Genomic DNA, 21,586 nt, shown 5'->3' with positions numbered 1-21,586 from the left:
ACTCCTAATGCTAGTGTCAGTACCCTTCGAACCCATCATGACCGTTTCCTTCATTTTATTATTTCTTAGTGGTTTCGTCCTTCTGCTGGTAGGTACTCCACTCTACGTGCTAGGGATTTATGGTGGATATATTATATTAAAAATAAAATCAAAATAAATCTTCCACAAGTCATTTTTAGTCAACTAGTAGACATCGTAAACATTGTTCCTTCTAAACATGTTGAAACATTAGCCTACGGATGTCTACTTAGTAACATGTTTATCAAATTTGGTCTAGACGTTTCTCTTGACACTCCCATTCCTCTCCTAAATCAAATCAATCTCACTTCTTTAAAGAAAGTGGATTGGGTTCAAGATGAACGCACCGGTTTTTGGGTCTTCCGACCAAATAAACAAACTCCGGGAGCTAGTTCTTCTCGTGCTCCTCCTCCTCCTCCGGCTACGGATGTTGATCCCGAGCTTCAAGGGATATTTCAAGATATTGACGATCCAGCTAATGCACCGGAACCCGCTCGGCAAGAAGATCACACACCACCTTATTTCCGATCTTTTTTAGAGGCATTTGATCTACGATTTGCTTCCATGGAGTCTCAGATTATTGAGTTTCAGAGGGAGATGCGTGATCGTATGGATGCTCTGACTCTTGAAGTTCGAGCTCATTATCCTTCTCCTCATGATCCTCCGATGGAGTAGATTTGTATTTCTTGTCATGCTTTCTTAAATTTAAAACTTGGATTGATTTTGATATTTCTAGTTTGTTTGTTTTTGGATACTTTGACTTTGATTGGTTGTTGAATGTTTGGACTTATTTTATATTTATGGATGCTTGAACTTAATATATATATTTGGTTTGGTTACATTTTTTTATTTTTGCATCATTAGACATATATGACCAATTATCCATTGCATGTTATATGAATATTGATTTATGAAACTAATGGCTAACCTCTCTTTTGATTGTGATCTTAGCAGCTTATAATTAATAAATCAATTGGCTTAAGTTTTTCAAAACATTCTTGTTTAAAACATTGATAGAGTCTTTTTGATTTAAAAAAAAAGGGGAGAAGATGTGTGTCATAGTAAGGGGGAGTAATTTTTCAAAAGTTGATTTCAAAAATAATTTTTTAAATCTTAAAATTTCCCAAGTGTTTTGTTATATCAAAAAGGGGGAGATTGTTAAAAACATTTTTGATATTTCGATATAACAAATTAAGTTAAATGAATTTTAAGATTTTTACAAATGATTTTACAATTTATATTCGATTCAATTTATCGAATATCAAATTATTACTCCAAGTCTTTGAAGATCAATTTTAATTCTTACTAAATGTGTAAAATTGTGATTTGTACTTAAACTATTTTTGAAACAATTTTCACAAAGTATTTTGAACCAAAATCAAGCCTTAAATCAATTTTTCAAAGGCATGCACCGATGCATCAATACCATGCATCGATGCATCAATGAATAAATTGAAACATCGAATGCATTCCATGCACCGATGCACTCTCCATGCATCGATGCACTCTGATTTAATTAAAACATCGAATGTATTTGATGCATCGATGCACAATCCATGCATCATGCTATTTTTCAAACATCGAATGCACTTCATGCATCGATGCACTCTTAGTGCACCGATGCACTAGGAGTACAACGGTCAAAATATTTGAAATTTTACATTGATGCACCGATGCATAATGGTCATGCATCGATGCATGAGACGCTCCCACCCAGAAAATTAATTGTTTTCACACAATAACGGCTCTATTGACTCCACTAATTATCACCAACGTTCAGAATTGATTCAAGGATTATTTAAACAAGTTTAGAAGCCATTTATCAACAACAAGAAACATCAAGCAACTAGAATCAAGAAAGAATCAAAGAGAAAGCATCAAACCTCAAGTTTGAGCATTTCAAGCCTATTTTTCATTCAATATTCATTTTGCTTTCAAGAACACTTTTGTGCTCAATTGTATTTATTCTTGAGTGTTCTTTTCTTTGTTCTAGAATTGTGCAAACAATCTACCTTGTGAGGATTTCCTTGTAAGTTTGCAAATTTGTATTGTTCTCTTTGGGAGAGAGTTTTTCTCAAGAATTTGGGGTATAATTCTTGAGGGTTTGTAAGGTTACTCTTTTTCCTCAAGAGAAAGACAAATTAGTGAATTTTTGGAAAATCCTTAGTGTGGATAGCTAAGGTAGTGGACGTAGACTTTGATTGAGAAAGTCGAACCACTCTAAATTACTGTGCAAATCTTTTCAATTTTCTGCCAAAGCTTCCACCGAAATTTTTAATTGCCAATTCACCCCCCTCTTGGCTGATTTCGTCGATCGATTAACTCAACATGTACCGATGTATAGATAGTGCATCAATATACCCGTCAAGGGATGCATCGATACATGGTGTAGTGCATCGATGCATACCTTCATTAAAAGATGAAAATAGCTTTCTTTTTAGCCTAAGGAGTAATAGTTTAGAATATATTAATTCGTATGCTGATATATATCAATGTATTACTATGTAGATTTAGAACGTAATCTTGTTTCGGAACAATCGAAATATTAGGATCGAGTCAAAGCAAGCAAGGCTAAGGTGAGTGCGTATTAGTTGGTATATTATGATGAATGGAAATAAGACTTGTGACAAGTCTATTTCCTATAATAGCATACATATAAGCATGTTATTGATATGGGCATAATTGTGATATATTATTGTATATGTGGTATGATCTGTGTGAATGTATGTTATTGTCATGTGATTAAGATATCAATCATGTGATAATGAATTGTATGGATATATGGAAGGTAAATTAAGCTAAAGTATGTGAACATATGTATATAAGATAACCCATGTAGATATGATTTATGAGAGTATAAGTGATATGATTGCAAGATTTCAAGAGATAAGCCATATGATATGAGTGATATGATAAGAACCTATGTTTATGTGATATGCCTATGTGAATATAGGGTAAATATAATAATGATGCCCATGTTACGTGACATGAGAGCTAGTGGTATAGTTGGCATGCCAAGAGTCGAGGGTTCTACGTGGTCCTTCGGGATATATATGTAATTCTGTGGAACATATATGTGGTACTTCGGTACACTTATTTGGTCCATTGTATTATGTGTATGGTTCTTAAGGAGTGGTCCTTCGGGACAAAGTGGTCTTTCGGGACAAATCAGTGGTCCTTTGGGACAAATCAGTGGTCCTTCGGGACATAGTGGTCAATTGGGACAAATATACAGTGCCACTAGTGGGAATTTATTCGAGCTGTGGTGACAGCATCAGTGCACAACCTCAATGAACTCATATATCTTTAGTTCTCCAAGATGTACATGGGCCAATAAAGAAATAATATACAGAAACTTAACATGATTGTCATATGTGATTGAACATTTGGATGTGAATGTATGAGTTTCATTTATTGCATATATGATATGTTCTATGTGAAATATGTTGATATGATATATGGGAATGTAAGTGAATATAATATAATTATAAGATATGTTAGAAGTAATTTCATGAGAAATCTAGTGAACGCTATATACATATATATACATAGATAATGAAGTGGTGAACTATATGATTAATGAGAATTGAGACAAAGCATATAGTATATTAATTGAGGAAAAAAATATATAAATAAGTATAAAAGGATATTAGATAAGTTGTGTAGGAAGGTATATACGTTTAAAATAAAACTGTGAACTAACCTTGGTAAATTAGTAAGGGATATGAAATTTAGTATAAGAATCCTAGAAATCATATGAGAATATCAAATGAATCAAATGACAATAAGTTATGCAAATGTATGTTTATTAAATGAAGATTTGGTGAGGAATGAATTAAGAGAATATAAGAAATTAGGATATTAGAATATGTAACGAGAATTTATGGGTGAAATGTTAAATAGAAACATAGAGAAAGGAGAGATAAGATATGTAGGATTGCGATCAAAATTACAGGATTAAGAATAAGGTAAGTAAACGATTTAAATGAATATAGTAGAATGTGATATAAGCTAAGTAGTGTAAAGTAAATGATTATAAGAATATAAAATAGTAAAACTCATATGTGATATTATAAGGTTTGTGTATGTATGTATTCATTTTATTAAGTGTACATGAAGATGTATGTTATAATAGCATTAATTATTCATATGCATTGTTAGAAGTTTAGTTTATATTATATGTTTTATAAGTCTCACTAGGTCATAGACTTAGCGTGTGATTGTTTCACACGTAGGTTACAGAAGCGAGAAGAGAAGCTAAGAGGAGAAAGACATGTTAGCATCTTCCTTACGAATATCGGATCAGAAACATATTAAATATATGTATTATGTTTATTAGAATGTAGTTGGCATGTAGTATAAATATTTGAATAGTATAAGCTCTGATATGTTTTGTAAAACCCAATTATGTCAATTAATGAAAAATATTAATTTTATCGAATAGTGAGTTGAATTTTTATCCACCTGTAAAGGAAAATGTTTTGAAAAGTCAATGTGACACCTAGGACTCGGATCCGGGTTGGATACTGGTTGAGGGTGTTACATGAATTACATGAAAGTAAACTACGTGATTATATGCACATGTGATATGTGACAGAAGAAAAGAAATATGTGATCATAAGAGCAATGATATGAGTACATGAATTTATGAAGCATAAGAAAAATGCCCATGTTATATAATACAAGAGCTATAGGTATAGTTGTCATGCCAAGAGTAGAGGGTCTACGCGGTCATTCGAGGCAAATTCTACGTGGTCCTTCGGGATGTATATGTATTCATTGGAGCATGTATGAGGTATTTTGAGACGCCTACTTGATCTTTGGTATATGTATATGATTCTTAAGGAATTTATATGTGGTCCTTATGGACAATCTTATGTGGCACTACGGTGCATTTCTACGTGACACTTCCGTGCAAATTCTACGTGGCACTTCGGTACAAATTTATACGAGCTGTGGTGACAGCATTTGTGCACAACCTCAATGTACTCACATACCTTCAGTTCTCAACAGTGTACATGGGCTAATAAATAAATTTAATAAGTATATTGAATATGATATGTATATGTGATTTGTTATATGGAATAGATTACCGGATTTATGTAATGGTGTATTGCTTGATTAATGCATAATATGTTATGTATAAGGGTATTAAATTATAAGAATTAATGATAATGAATGTGAAATGTTAAACGACTTGATAATGATATATGTGTTATATGATGAATATATGGTAAGTAAAAGGGATTAATGATAGTATTTGCATATGTATGCCTTTTGTTTATATGAAAAGATATATGTTTTATATGCCTCACTAATTTATCGACTTAGCGGGTGATTGTTTCACACGTATGTTTGGAAAGCAAAAAAGAGAAGATTGATAAAAGTTATGCAAGACATGTCAGTTTCTCCTTTCCAAAGATCAAATCAGAAAAACATTTAATAGTATGTATTTTGTAATACTTATAGTGGTTGGCATGTAAACAAAGATTTGAATCCTATATGTTTTAATCGGTTTTGTAAAATCATATGATTTAATTTTGTAATGTTGTAAACGTATAATTGTAAATGGTAAATGAAAGATGATGAACATTTTAAATTTTATGAATTTATACATATTTTACGGAAGTACTATAGTAGTACTGTAGCAGGTATCGATTCCTTGTAGCAGGGGAATCAATTCCTCTTTGATAATCTGGAAAATTTTAATATTCGAGTACTGTAGCAGGATACTGTTAACGGTACTGTTCATTATTGTTCACAGTATTGTTCATGCCGTATTTTACTGTTCATAAATATGTTTTTGACTCAAAATTTCATACGAAACACAATTCAATAATATATGATCGTATTTTCTTAAAATGGGTTCAAATGTTTTGATATTTTGTAAGAATAAAGGTTTTGAAATATCAATGTGACATCTCGGACTCGTATTCGGATCGAATACGGGTTGGGGTGTTACAAATATTATGTCTAATATTATTAACATCAATGTGTTATCGCATGGACGATGATGAATGACATACGTTGAACAACGGATTTGGAGCTGTATGATCAGTAATCTCACTGTTCATTGAATATTAAAAAAAATTAGAAAGAAACAACTTCGTTAATTAGACTAACTAAATTGATTGTGATGGAAGAGCAGTGCTCGTCAAATATGATGCGTATGAAGCAAATATCAAGTTTGATATTATAGGTATATAATAATTTTGTGACAAATTCGAAACATATGCTAAATAACATGTTGATATTATGTCGGTTGCATAGATGATGCATGTTGTGTTGTTCTAAAAGGTGTTGTTGATGACGAGTTGAAATAGTTTGCTCTTTCCTATTAATGTAGGGTGTAGCAACGCATACAGCTAAGGTGTCGTCATGGTTAAAAATTTGAGAATTTAGGGGCCGTTTGGATAGGAGAATGTAAGATTTTCTGGGAATGAAATTCACATTCCCCCGTTTAGTTGGTCGGGAATATCATTCCCGATAATGTTTTATTACCAATAGTGAATTTTTTTTGGTATATTATCAGGAATGCCATTACCTCCCTTCCTTTAGGTATTGTAACATTATCTGCGTTTTGGACTAAAATGCCCTTAATTTTTTTTTTCAAAAATATCATTCTTCTGTCATTGAATAGTAAAAATTCTACGAAGGTTAAATTACAAATTTATCTTTAAACTATTTTAGATTTATAAAAAATCTAATTAAAATTTTATATAAAGTTCAGGGGTTAAAATAAAATTTTACCATTTTATTAAACATTTTTTTATATTTTTTATTTTGTAAAAAAATTATATAAATTTTATGATTTTTTTAAAAAATATATATAAATATTTTCTAACTTGTAATATTATACAAATATATAATAAGGACAATTTGGTCAAATATACATTCCAATAATCTTTTATTCTTTTAACCAAACACAGTAATCTTACATTCCTTTAACCAAACACAAAATACAACATTCTCAGTAATCTTATTCTCTAGTAATCTTTTATTCCTACTGGTAATCTTATATTTCGTGAACCAAACGCATCCTTAGTAGTTTAGGGATTTAATGGATTAGAGTAACGATAAGAACGATAATCGGTCAATGTGTGAATGATTGCTCGAAGACGATAACGATGATATATGGTGGCTAATGACAGTTAATAATGAGGTTTTAAGGTTTTAGAGTTCTTTTGTGATTTTAGAAAAATTTAATTTTTTTTAAAATATGATTTAATTTTTTTTAAAATTTTTTATAAACATGACATGTGATAAGTTTTAAATGATTATTATTTTTTTATAGTTTGTGACAATATTATACACTTAAAAATAATATTTAAACTGTTAAACAGTTAAATTATACTTAAAAGTATTTTAATCACCTAAAACGAGAAAAGAATATAGATTAATCACTTATTTTTTTAATCAAGTCCTATTATAAATATCCCTTCCCCTTCAAAGCATAAGAAGTTAGAACACCAGGAAATGAGTTACTCCATGTTAGCTGTTGTAGGATCCTTCACTTACCCGTCAACTTCAGCTCCAAATCCAAAACTCTGCAACGCCACCCTACGCAGAAAAGAATTCATTTCTCTCTTAAAAAATTGCAAAGACGCCAACCAAATCCTCCCAATACATGCCAAAATCATCAGAACCGGCCATGACCAAGACCCTTTCGTCCTCTTCCAGCTTCTATGCCTCAGCTCCACTCTATCCTCCGTTAATTATGCCTCCACCATTTTTCAACAGGTCCGTAACCCAAATGTCTTCCTCTACACAGCTCTCATTGATGGGTTTGTCTTGGTTGGTTCCTACTCTGATGGGATTCGCCTTTATTATCAAATGATTGATCGGTTCATTGTGCCGGATAAGTATGTTATCACCTCCGTTTTGAAAGCTTGTGGGTATCGTTTTGCTTTGAGGGAGGGAAAAGAGGTTCATTGCCAAGCTTTGAAACTTGGGTTAAGCTCGAATAGATCGATAACCATGAAGCTGATGGAATTCTACGGGAAGTGTGGGGAATTTGATAATGCGAGGAAAGTGTTTGATAAATTGACGGAAAGAGATGTTGTTGCCTCAACAATCATGATAAACTGTTTTCTAGACCATGGGTTGGTCAAGCAGGCGGTTCAGGTTTTTGATCGGGTAAGGGTTAAGGATACTGTTTGCTGGACCGCGATGATTGATGGGTTGATTAGAAATGGGGAGATGAACATGGCTTTGGAGTTGTTTAGGGAAATGCAAAAAGACAATGTGAAGCCTAACGAAGTTACAGTTGTTTGTGTTTTGTCCGCGTGCTCACAATTGGGAGCGTTAGAGCTTGGAAGATGGGTTCATTCGTACATTGGAAAACACCATAGGATAGAGCTTAATCATTTCGTGGGGGGTGCACTGATCAATATGTATTCGAGGTGTGGTGATATCGATGAGGCTGAACGAGTTTTTGCAATGATGAAAGAGAGAAATGTTATTACATACAATTTAATGATTTCAGGGCTTGCTATGCATGGAAAGAGTATTGAAGCTGTTGATATTTTTCGGGGAATGATTAAGCAAGGGATTTTGCCAACTAGTGTTACCTTTGTTGCTGTTTTGAATGCTTGTAATCATGGAGGCTTGGTCGATTTGGGGTTTGAGATGTTCCAATCTATGAGTAAAGATTATGGTATTCCACCACAAATAGAGCACTATGGATGTATCGTTGATCTTCTTGGTCGTGTAGGTCGTCTAAAGGAGGCTTATAATTTCATTCAGAATATGGAAATAGCACCTGATCATGTCATGTTGGTGGCCTTGCTGAGTGCTTGTAAAATTCACGGAAACCTTGAATTAGGAGAACAGGTTGCAAGAATTTTAATTAATCATGGGGCTGTAGATTCTGGCACTTACGTTCTGCTATCAAATGTCTATGCTTCATCAGGAAAATGGAAAGAAGCAGCTCAAATCAGGGCAAAGATGAAGGAAGGTGGAATCCTAAAAGAACCAGGTTGCAGCTCCATTGAAGTGAATAATGAGATACACGAGTTTCTTCTGGGAGACCTAAGGCACCCTCAAAAAGGAAAAATATATAAGAAGTTAGAGGAGTTGAACCAAATATTAAAAGCAGGACATACTCCAGCAACAGATGTTGTTTTGCATGATATAGAAGACTGGGAGAAAGAGCAGGCTTTAGCAATACACAGCGAGAGGCTTGCAATATGCTATGGTTTAATCTCTACTAAACCAGGTACCACAATAAGGGTTGTGAAGAACTTGAGGGTTTGTGATGATTGCCACTCGATGATCAAGCTCCTTGCTATGATTACTGGAAGGAAAATTGTGGTGAGGGATCGCAAAAGATTCCACCATTTTGAGAACGGGAAATGCTCTTGTGGAGATTACTGGTGATTTAAAATGGGGGAAAAAGAAAAGAATCTTAAGCCTTACATAGAGATCTACGAGCATGAAGGTTGAGTAAAGTTACAGTCTGGCCACCATTGCTTGTAACAGTCGCGTCTCAACTAAATGGCAAAACTATCGTTTTTATTCCTTATAGTAACTCTTTTGAACAGAGGAAGCCTATCATGTATACAAATAATCTGTAAATAAGGTTTATGTTGAAAGTTCTGTTGAAAAGGACGTTTGCTTAGGGTGAAGGTGGAGTAATGCTCGACTTCTACGATGGAGGACGGTCGAAAAAACATGAAGTAGATGGCAATTTCAAACCTTATATGGGGGTATCAGATTTGAATCTGAGGAGTCTGCTTCAATTTGCTACAATGCATTCACCAAGCTCGTGGGATTCATTATTCTAATTGGTAATTTTCTTGATTCAGATCTTGATGGTTCAGTAATCAGTCTTAGATTGCTTTGTAACAAGGATCAAGTAAATAGTACGAAGATAATGTTACGGAAGACGGCTATCGGATAGAGTAAAATCGCTACTGATAATTTGAGAAAATAAAAATGAAGATAAAAGAGATACAAAATTTACATGGAAAACCCCTAAATAATATAGGGTAAAAATCACAGACAACGGTAGAAGAATTTCACTATAAGAAAATAGGAATTACAACTTCTCTCGATCTATCAAGGAGAAAACAACGATAATTCTCTCTAGATAAAAAGGAGAAAACAACTCTCAAGAAACTCTCTAAATTCTCTCTAATATTAGAAGAAATCTAGAATGTTTTGGGATGATTTTGAAGCTAAATGAGTTATGGTATTTATAGTTGAATCTAAAGGACTAATCTTAAAAATACCCTAAAGTATAATGACTAAATGTGAGATTGTACCATTTCCAAAAAATCAACATTTTCATGCTGCCAACTTATTATAGAAATTTTGGCTAAGTTAGGCACTGAAAGTTTTCATCAATCTATGCTGCCATCTTGGACTTTCAATGTTGTCATCTTGGACTTTCAACAATCTCCCACTTGAAGATTTGATTAGAATAATCATATTTTCACACCATTCTTTCTACCTTGTACCTTCATATTGCTTACTCTGAGTGCCAATTGGGACGTCTTCTCACACGATCTGATTGACGAGTTGTTGGAGCTTTAGAACTCTCTGGTTCTTGTTCATCATATGCTGGTTCTACTTCAGAAGAATCTCCTTGCTCAAAATCCTTTTCCACGTGTATCTGTGTAGTCTCTGACTTTTCAGCGCTATCATCATCTTCTTTTCTTTTTAGCTTATCTTCTACAAAGATAACATCCCTGCTGATGACTACTTTATGGGCAATGAGATCCCACAAGCGATACCCCTTGACTCTATCAGCATACCCCAAGAATTTGTATTTCCTGGATTTTGGATCTAGCTTTGAGATTTCTTGGGAGTTGTACATCACGTACACAATACTTCCAAATATATGAAGGTTTGAATAATCAGCTGGTTTACCAGTCCACATCTCCATTGGTGTCTTCAGCTCTGTTGCAGTTGATGGAGCTCGATTCACCATATAACAGGCGGTATTGACTGCTTCTGCCCAGAATGATTTTTCTAGGCCTGCATCCCTCAACATTGCTCTTGTTCTTTCTAACAAGGTTCTGTTCATCCGCTCTGTCACTCCATTTTGTTGAGGAGTGTTCGCCACTGTGAACTGTCTTTTGATGCCTTCTTTCCTACAAAAGTCATCAAATTCTTCGCTTGTGTATTCTCCTCCATTATCTGTTCTGAAACACTTGATTTTATTTCCAGAATCAAGTTCCACCCGCGCCTTGAAGTTTTTGAAAGTTGAAAACACGTCTGACTTCTTCTTAATAGGATACACCCAATATCTCCTGGAGTAGTCATCAATAAATGAGACAAAGTATTTTGCTCCACCTAGGGATGTAACTGGTACTTGCCATACGTCAGAGTGAACCAATTCTAGAACACTTTTGCCTCTAGAATTTGATGTGTTGAATTTCAACCGGTGCTGCTTACTTGTTATGCAATGCTCACACAAAGTAAGTGATACCTTTGTTAAGCCTGGAATTAGCTTTTGCTCCACAAGGACTTTCATTCCTTGTTCTGACATGTGTCTAAGTTTCTGATGCCATAACATTGCAGAATCTGAACTACATGAGGCAACAGAGGCTTCTGCTTCTAGCAAAGTTTCTCCCTTCAGCATGTACAAGTTTGCTGGTATCTTTTCGCCTTTCAACACCACAAGCGCTCCACGGAACACCTTCATGATTTCTTTCTGTGTTTCAATCTTGCTTGCATTATTATTCAACAATCCGTAGGATAATAAATTTTTCTTCAGACCTTTCACGTGCCGCACATCTTGAACAACTTTAATCGTTTCATCATACATCTTCAATTTGATGATTCTCACGCCAACGATCTATAAGGCATGATCATTGCAACTATACACAGATCCTCCTAAGACATGTTCATAATGATGGAACTCTTCTTGAGGTCATGTGATATGTTGCTCTTGAATCAATGAGTCATATATATGCATATCTCTTTCTGCCTTTCACGGTAGTTGACGCTTCACAGCATAGAGCATCTCCATCATCTAAAGTGTTTGTGGTATTGCCTTGTGGATTTGAGTTTTTATTTAAACTCCAACAATCCTTCTTCAAGTGACCCTTCTTTCCACAGTTGTAGCATTTTAAATTCTTCTTGTTTTTCGACTTTGATCTACCATGTTTGTGACTGCTACTTTGGCCACGTTCTGTTGATCTCCCTCTCATTGTTGTCAACGCTTCTGCTTGTTGCAGATTTACTTGTCTGTCTTCCTTGTTCTTGCGCTGATTTTCTTCTTGTAGAACATCAGATGCAACATCATCGAAGACTAGACTGGTGACATGACTGTTTGTCAAGTTGATGATGAGTTGATCATATGAATCCGGTAGACTTTGAAGTAGAAGTTCAGCACGTTCTTGTTCTCCTATTTTACAGCTTAAGGATGTAAGCTGAGAAAATAAAGTGTTCAGTGTATTTAAGTGTTCCGTCACTGAAGTAGATTCTGACATACGGAGAGTGTACAATTTCTCTTAAGGAAAATTTTATTGTGCAACGATGTGGCCTCGTACAGTTTGGTGAGATGATCACATATCTCCGTAGTTATCTTCTTCTCCTTGATGCTTGACAATACTTCATCTGCTAATGCTAGATGAAAGTTTGTCATAGCATTCCCGTCCATTTTGATCCATTTGTTGTCATCTGTGAAATCTATCGGCCTTTCACTGATAGCTGCTAGACAACCGTCTTTCCTCAGGATGGTCTTCATCTTCAATTTCCACAATGAGAAATTTCTCTCATTGAATTTTTCAATATCAAATTTCGTTGCCATAACTTCTTTTACGGATAACTCCCACTATTTCACTATCGTGAATAGTTCTCTGGAACCTTCAAAGAATGGGTAATACATTCTTACTTTCTTATGTTGGAGAATCCATTTTTTTGGTGGCAACCACAAAGACAATAAGCAGATATTACACACTCAAATCTGGCTCTGATACCAATTGTTGCGGAAGACGACTATCGAATAGAGCAAAATCGTAACTGATAATTTGAGAAAATAAAAATGAAGATAAAAAGAGACACAAAATTTACGTGGAAAACCCCTAAATAATATAGGGTAAAAACCACGGACAACGGTAGAAGAATTTTACTATGAGAAAATAGGAATTACAACTTCTCTCGATCTACCAAGGAGAAAACAATGATAATTATCTCTAGATAAAAAGGAGAAAACAACTCTCAAGAAACTCTCTAAATTCTCTAGTATTGGAAGAAAGCTAGAATGCTTTAGGATGGTTTTGAAGCTAAATGAGATAGGGTATTTATAGTTGAAGCTAAAGGACTAATCTTAAAAATACCCTAGAGTATAATGACTAAATGTGAGATTGTACCATTTCCAAAAAATCAACATTTTCATGCTGTCAACTTATTGTTGAAATTTTAGCTAAGTTAGGCATCGAAAGTTTTCATCAATCTATGCTGTCATCTTGGACTTTCAACAGATAAAACGCTTGAAGGAGGAAGCCAAGGGAGGGTTGTTGGCCCATTATTACGGTGAGGAAGTATAAATCAGGGAAATGGATTGTTACAGAACTTGAAGCGAAACAAATCTCTCTTTAGGAAGAATACTCTCTCCGTCCCAGAAATAGGTTAGTGATAAAAGCATGTGAAGCCGACAATTGCCTTCTAGTTTCATCTCATTGTTAGTTTGCATTGGCTTTGGAAGAGATGCAATGATTAAACCCTTTGTTTCCTACTAGAAAATATCAAACAAAGTTCTTTCGTGTGTATATGACTAAGCAGTGAAATATTTGTGCACTAGTCTTATTGCTAATTTTGCGTAGTCATGTTCTACCTTCTAAATTTTAATTTGACAAACACAGTATAGAAGTTTTAAAGTTTCATACTATAAACTACACCATCATTAATAATACTACAAAGTTTAGCACATAATAATTAACAATAATTCAAGACATTATTAAAATGGGTAATTTACATTAACTGAACTTTACTCTCGCTCCTATTTTACTCACCGAACTTCAAAAAAATATCTGAACTTTATATATTAATTTTTTTGCCACTCTATGATGACATAGATTATTTTATTTGTAAGGACTAAACTCATATAAGGTCATTTAACTATTATGTCTAATATTTAATGGTCCAATGATATATTTGTAATAACATTTAATTGATTGACTAAATTATACTTTTTAAAACAAACATGATTCATTTATAATTTGACTAATAATTGAGTGATCTGGAATGTAATTTACCCAAAAGTTTAAAGCATTTAACAAACATGCACATGACCCTTTGGAATAAATATAAGATATTATTCTTTTAAAGATTTTTTTTATTATTTGACAAAATATTAATATTCCAACATATTTGATGCTCAAACTCAATACCTCAATAGATAATAATAATCTTTTAACCACTAAGAACACTTGATTCGTGTTGATCCATTTATTTCTTAAATGTGTATCATCAGTTTAATATCTCATTATTTTATCATATTTTTGTTTAGATTCAACCATTGCAATGTTTTGTTTAATTATTGCTATTTGAGTCAAAAGATTTTAAAATTTTCAGAAATGAAAGGTTGATTTAATTAATTAAATTTAATTTGGTTATATTAATTAATTTTATAAAAAAATTAATTTAATTATCAGTTAAAAATTGATTATCTCAATTAATATCTATTCTGATACATGTTGTTATCTGCATGACTCAACAACAATTATGACCAACTCTTTGGTTTCCACTTTCCAGTCGAACCCAACTTCACGCAGAGAAAAAATCATATGAATCATATATATTCCCTTTACACTATATACTTAATTCTTTTTGTTACGATGATATGATTATAAGATAATATTTATTTAAAATATTTTAATTATTTTATATTAGATATCTAAATACCCTTACAGATATCATGTTCGAACTTGAAACTTTTACAAATAGTGATCATACTTTTAAGATCGTTTAATTAGTACTATAATTAATTAAATTATAAAAATAATAATTTATGAATTAAAAAGTATTGTTTTTAAAAATAGTATGCAACATAATTTCAATAAAAAGAAATGATATATTAGAAATCTTCCTGATTCACGCATGGCTGCATATATATTGGCCAGGAAATTGAAGTAATTTGCTTTAGGACAACACTTTTGGGTACCCAAAAGCAGGTCTTAACAAACATGAAAGTGGCCTGTCTTTCCTTACAAAAATCAATTAACAGTAGAGGCCTTATTGTCATTCCACTTCATCCTCCGAGACAATGATTCGAACCTTTTTATTTTAATAAAAAAGTTCAAACAAACTCACAAGCTTCAAAGTTTCAAACTTTATTTGGAACAAATAATTTTCCCTAAACCAATCCGAAAACAGAAGGGCCAAACATTTTCTATATAAAATCTGAACATAAACCCGACAATTGAATAAGCTGCTCTTAACTTTCCTCTTCTGTTCCATGAAGCAGAGTCCTTGAAGACACACGATCGAAGCTTGCAGGATTTCAATAATGGAAGAGTAAAGTTTTTTTTCCCCCTTAATTAAAAGCTTTGGTTGATTCTTTTAACATCTCCCACGTTGAAAAGTTCCATTTGTTTTTCTCTTCATGGGCTCCGCCGTGGGATCCGTCATGGGGTGCTTGTTTTTGATGCTCTCGATGGTGAACGTGATCGAGATACGGCTGGGGATGTTGTCCTGCGGCAGTAAGTCCGCCATTCAAGCGGTGGCGGCTGTGGTCATCCTGGTTTCTTCTGCTCTCTTGGTTTACATTTCCACTGCAGTTTATGCTTTCTTGCATTGAATTTCAACGGAACTTCACTATTATCAGCTTTGGTAAATAAATATTGTAAATCAACAACGTTGGAGATGAAACTTGTTAAAATGTTGGATATAATGACGATCAGTATCATGTTGAAACGTAATTAACATGAAAAGACTTCACGTGAAATCGACGTACAATTGCGTTATAAAACTCATTCGCGAATAGGTCCAGTGATATGATTTTTTTCATATTATAATATCGTACTTTTGTTGCATTTAAAGGTAAATGTTTAAAGACAAATTTCAATCTTTTTGTCAATAAAGACATTAATTAGGCTCAAACTTAGAATCTCAAAGAATAATAACAATTTTTTTATTATTAAAATTTATTGATTCCTGCAAAATATAAATATCCAACGATTTATGAGACGAATGTAAAATTTATTTAATACGTAATAAAAATAGTATTGTTTTTAGAAAGGCATTTAACGATTGAATAATTGTATTGTTTTTATAATGACTTGCCCATAACAAATTATTTTTTTTATTTTACCCGGTTTGGTCGATTGGTCTTCTAACAACTTTGGTAACCTTCATTTTCTATTGCTTCCTTTTTTTTTTTACTTTATCCTAAAAGAAAACGGCGCCGTTTTGCGTTAGAGGCGATAAGCAACTGCTTCTCTCCATCACATTCCATCGTACGCTTCACAATAAGCGTAGCGAATATCAATGATTTCAATCCTAGGGTTTCCTTGCCTCAAGTGATAAGATGCAGCTCCCCTCCATCATGTTTCAATGTACGCTTCACCAGAGCCGTAACAAATATCAATCTTTTCAATCCTAGGGTTTCTTTTCCCTTTCTCTTCTTCCCAGTAAGTAGCGAATCATCTGAAGACGGTTTTTATTGTTTTATTCTTTTTTTTTTCAATTTTTACAAAATAATCATTGTTTTCTGTTTGGTTTCCGGCAAACCATAAGAAATTTTTTTTATTGAAAAGCTAGCTACGCCACATTGACTTGGTTTATACATCGAGTCACTCCAATTAGTTCATGTAAGGCCCTAACTCGTCGCTTGATCTTTTACTTTTCTCCATCGTTTATTTTCTATTTAATTGTTGTTATTCATGCACTTCCATTGTATCTCTGCACTGAAGATAGTGACCTTATGGATTAATTTATGATAGGTTTATAATATTTCATTTATGGGTGTTTTATTTTAGTAAATTCAATGTTTTTCTGATGATTTATTGGCCGTTAGTTCCTGCTAACTTCCTTTCCCCCCTCGGTAGCTCTATGCTGAACTTATTTCCCAAAAAAGTAATGCAGAGTGGCCAACACCGAAAAAAGGAAGTTGCTTTTGTAATATGGGTTCCAAGACGTTAAAAATGAAGGTGGAATCTACTGCAGTTGATATAAGAATTATACCTAATCATTTGTAGTTTAATTCCAAAAAAAATTGATCATTCTTTGGATAATAAATTTGCTTTGTTTGATGCAAGGATGATTCATCTTCTTTGGATAATTCTTCTTTTGCTTCTTCTATCTCTTTATCTGTTTACTTTCTTTTCAATTTCAGTTAGATGCAAATTTTGTGTGAAAGAAATCAGAAAATGAAGTTATTTCAGTTGCCTTTGCATAAATGAACTATTTGGTCAAAGAAAAAGTATTATGGAGAGTAAATCTAATCGAGGGATAGATTCAGATGAAAGTATAAAGTGTTTGGAAGTTGAAAACTTTGATGAGCAGGAACTGGTCGATCATGAGATTTCAGACAACATTGATTTATGCTTGGGAGAAGTCAACAAATTATAGATGGTCTACTGAGTTTACCTTTGTTAGGCAATGTTGCAGAACCGTATATTGGCATGGAGTTTCAGTCAAGAGATACTGCAAAGGAATTCTATGTTGCTTATGGCAGACACATTGGTTTTACAGTGCGAATCCATCATAATCGACGTTCACGGATAAACAATACGGTAATAGGTCAAGACTTTGTTTGCTCAAAAGAAGGTTTCCGTGAAAAGAAATATATGTATAGAAAAGACAGGGTTCTGCCTCCCCCACCAATCACTCGAGAAGGTTGCCCTGCAATGTGAGGTTGGCTTTAAGGGATGGGTAAAATGGGTTGTTACCAAATTTGTCAAGGAGCATAATCACTCATTGATGTCACCTGGAAAAGTACCATGGCGAGGTTCTGCAAAAAATTTGAACAGTGAGGTACGCTACATTCTTTTTTAAAATATAAATCAAGGTCCATATGAGATTAGGTTTCTAGTTCATGCTATCATATTCAATATAGATAAGATGATGAGAAGTATAGATCAAGATTAGTGAGTCGTCACACTTTCGGGTTTCACACATAACCATCTAGGAATAGAGCTGTAAGCATGCTTAAGTATAATGCCCCTTGTGTCGTCTTACTTTTTCTCCTAGTGTTTTCCTTCTAAATGCTTTTTTTTTTCTTTTAGGATGATATAATGTTTTTTCTTGTAGGATGAGAAGGATCGGAGAATACAGGAACTAACCCAAGAACTGAACAATGAGAAACAAAAATGTAAGCGACGATGTGCTGCTTACCAGGAACAATTACGCACAATATTGAAATTTGTTGAGGAACATACCGATCAATTGTCAAGAAGTGTTGAAGACATAGTCAACAACATAAAAGAACTTGAAGAAGCATAGCTGGGAGATTGAGCTTCTCTTTATTCTTCTCCCGAGGCCTAAAAATGTATGGTACATTGTATGATTCCCTGTCACCCTTTTGGATATACCCATGATTTTACTGATGTAAAAACAGTTAATTTGGATAATTCCCCGCAATTTGGTATAGAAATTGCAAGGCTTTTCTTGAAATTGTAGTGCTAAATGTAAAAAAGAGTGAACATTGGAACTAGTCTCATATAGCTTAACTGTTGTTACAATTGCAATCTTGAGTCTATCCATGGTACTTGTATGCAAATGTTCCCTTGTTGGGCTTGGCTAGAATTATAGCCAAGCTAAGTGCCACATTATGGCCTCTTTTTGGCAAACCATTGCAGTCAAAAGAGAATCAAGCTGAAGGGTCTATAAAAAGCTGACAATCTGCAGTCGAGCAAGAATAGCACGCAGATGTGCCTGAAACTTGTAAATTCATAACCCCTCAATGGAAGTATATCAGAATAGTAATTGCAATAATGTTGGAAATGTTAAGTAGCTTTGCTGAACCCAAAATAATAATACATGGAAATTTTGTGGTACCAACGAGCAACTTGAGCAATTTGACATGCTTTACAATTGCCTGCTAGAAAAATGCGTGCACATGGATGTTTTATGGATTCTTGATAGCCAAGTTACCAAAAACTTGTGCACCGCCATGATTCCCATTAAGTACTGCAAATCCATGCATAAGGACTATGCAATCAAGCCCCGACAGGAAGTAAGAGTAAATAAACATCTACAAAGCTATTTTGAGAACACTAACCATGAATCCACCTATCTCCTCCTTTTCTTTAGGAGTGAAGCAGCACGAAGAAATATCCGATATACTTCATCAAGTTTGGTGTATTAGCATCTCCTCAGATGCTGTTGGAACTCTCGAGTTCATTGATATTTTACGTAGGTGATCCTCAAATCTTGGGGTTCCCCATCACTTTCTCCTGGAAATTTGTCAAAATCATCCAAGAAAGTGGTTGCTCTTCTGTCTCTGAGTTAGACTCGTCTCGAAAATATCAGACAAGTCCTCAGAATCTGAAGCCATAAGCAAATCCGTTTTGGATTCATTTTCAGAATGTTCCTTGCTCTCATCCAAAATTTTTTCTTTCAATTATTTGACCCTTCAAGTTGCAAGCTTGAAACCTTCTCAAAATCCACATTGAGATTATCAGTGTTTGGCACATGTTGCATTGGGTTGGTGTTATTTGCAAACTTGAGCACGTGGCAACTCGAGCACGTAGACAACTCGAGGTCCAGCTCTAGCTTTGGAATATACTTCCTAACAGCTCTAAGGCCATCCCTGTATTTGGATTTATCCAGAGCCTGTACAGCAGAAGATGTGAAGGCAATTTAGACAATTAAGTAAGAATATCAATGGCATTGAAAGCTCTATTTCTGACGTTCTACCAAATCAGAGGTTAAATAATACATGCTTGAAATAAAGAGAACATTCTCAAAGCATGGCTGAGAGTCAAATTGAAGATACAAACCATCACGACATGTCTTCTTTATGGGACAAATTAGAAGAGTTTGTCAGATGAAGGAAATTTTGAACTTAGTGTGCCACAGTCCAGAGCTCAGCAAATTGAAACCCACAATTTCATTCTTTAGATTTTTAATGTTAGGGTGAAAAACAGAACCAAGAAATGATAATGAGAGAATAAAGACCTTCTTCTAGAAAGAGTGACCCGAGGTGACATAATCTCTGTTGGTGAGAATAATTCTTCCCTCTGTACATAATTATTGTATTATCTTCATGAACGTCGAGCACATACCACCAGTCAGTCTTGCGAGCTCAGCAGCAATCTCCTTGACTTCCTCCAGCGAGAATGTCTTAACCACCACCTTCAACGTCTGATGCTTCTTCCAGTGAAGGTGCATATTCAATATTACACCTTGGTAAATTCCTCGTCTTCCAACCGGCACATAGTTTTTTGCACTTGAGGCCATCTTCAAAAGAAAAAGTGCTCCTCTGGAGTCAATTTCTGATCATGGGTTGTTTCCGATGATTAGCAGGTTCAATCTTATTTAAAGCTGTTACAAGTCTTTCTTTTTTTTTCGAGCCTGAAGAACAAATGGAGGAAATGCACATGAAAAGAGTTGGAAACAGAAGAATTTACAGGTACTAGCGTATACATGACTAAATAAGCAGCTGTAACTTCAAAATCATTCACTCACAAGCGAAAGAGAGCAGTGGCTTGAATTACCCTAATCAACATGCAATCATTTTTGCAGAAAAAAACTGAGAATAACCTTCTAAGTTTGTAAAGAATTTTTTCTTCAGCTGTCATTCTTTCATAATCTTTCTTCTCTTCCACCTGAAGAATTTCAACCACCTTACTACAGCTTACCCTTCAGTTTCTTCCTCTTCGCCTTAAAGTTACCACTACATGCATCATCAGTGCTAGCACATCCCTCGGAATGGTTGGTGTTCTAACAACTTTTCAGAAGGATTCAGATATGGGGTTGAATGAGTCCAGCCACGTCCCTCAAACAGAAGCCTCTTATGTCATAGATTGGAGGAAAAGTCTGCTGTCGTCCAAAAACCTTGCATATAACCACTCAAACTACTTCATAGTTAGTACATGCAAATTGTTTAAGGATTTGTTATTTTTCAAGTGAAATTTTCAGATTTAAAAATATTGCACACATATGATACATTCAACACTTTTCCCAATAGGCCTCAAGCCTATATGGATTAACTCAATCATCTGATAAGCTTTTACCAGCATGTCACCTAGAAAACAGGCAATGGGTTTTGAAAACAAGGGAGAAAAAGATATAAAAAAAAAAAACAGGATTCATATTTCGTACGTTAATGCCAATAAAGATCATTTGGTAAAAATGGAGATCATGAAGCCTTTTTCCATTCTATGAAAGCAAGAAGGAAAACATTAATATCGTTTTCCATGAAACCAAAATCAAGGTTCTTTGTTGAATAAAAAACAAATAGTGAACCCCAATTAAATTTGTTAGATTTTTACAATAAATAAATAATATCAGGGACCTCAAGTTCCTACTACAGCTTCTAAGAGGCATATTTCTAAAGCAAACAGAAGATCAATATTGCATCAAGTTTTGTGAACATAAACTGTAACACCAATGGAGATGAAAGCAATCCATGAAATGGCAGTCCCAAAGATTACTCATTTCATGTTGAAAT

At 34.1% G+C, this 21,586-nt stretch overlaps 1 protein-coding gene and 2 pseudogenes across 1 annotated transcript; 2 read left to right on the top strand and 1 right to left on the bottom strand.

Moving 5' to 3' along the window:
- The first annotated feature begins 7,494 nt into the window (after window positions 1-7,494).
- LOC120185160 (putative pentatricopeptide repeat-containing protein At5g59200, chloroplastic) lies at window positions 7,495-13,641 on the top strand. The gene is made up of 3 exons (XM_039189452.1): window positions 7,495-9,894; window positions 11,298-11,302; window positions 13,474-13,641. Exon 1 carries the CDS (start codon window positions 7,495-7,497, stop codon window positions 9,394-9,396), a length of 1,902 nt encoding a protein of 633 aa, XP_039045383.1. The 3' UTR covers window positions 9,397-9,894; window positions 11,298-11,302; window positions 13,474-13,641.
- Window positions 13,642-17,305: 3,664 nt separating this feature from the next.
- On the top strand, window positions 17,306-18,435 carry LOC120185150 (annotated as a pseudogene).
- Window positions 18,436-19,203: 768 nt separating this feature from the next.
- Window positions 19,204-20,714, bottom strand: LOC120185176 (annotated as a pseudogene).
- Between the last annotated feature and the right edge of the window lie 872 nt (window positions 20,715-21,586).

Source organism: Hibiscus syriacus, unplaced genomic scaffold (genome assembly GCF_006381635.1).
Source record: "Hibiscus syriacus cultivar Baekdansim isolate YM2019G1 unplaced genomic scaffold, ASM638163v2 tig00112989_pilon, whole genome shotgun sequence".
NCBI classification, from domain to species: Eukaryota; Viridiplantae; Streptophyta; class Magnoliopsida; order Malvales; family Malvaceae; genus Hibiscus; species Hibiscus syriacus.
This window is presented reverse-complemented; position numbering and strand designations above follow the sequence as displayed.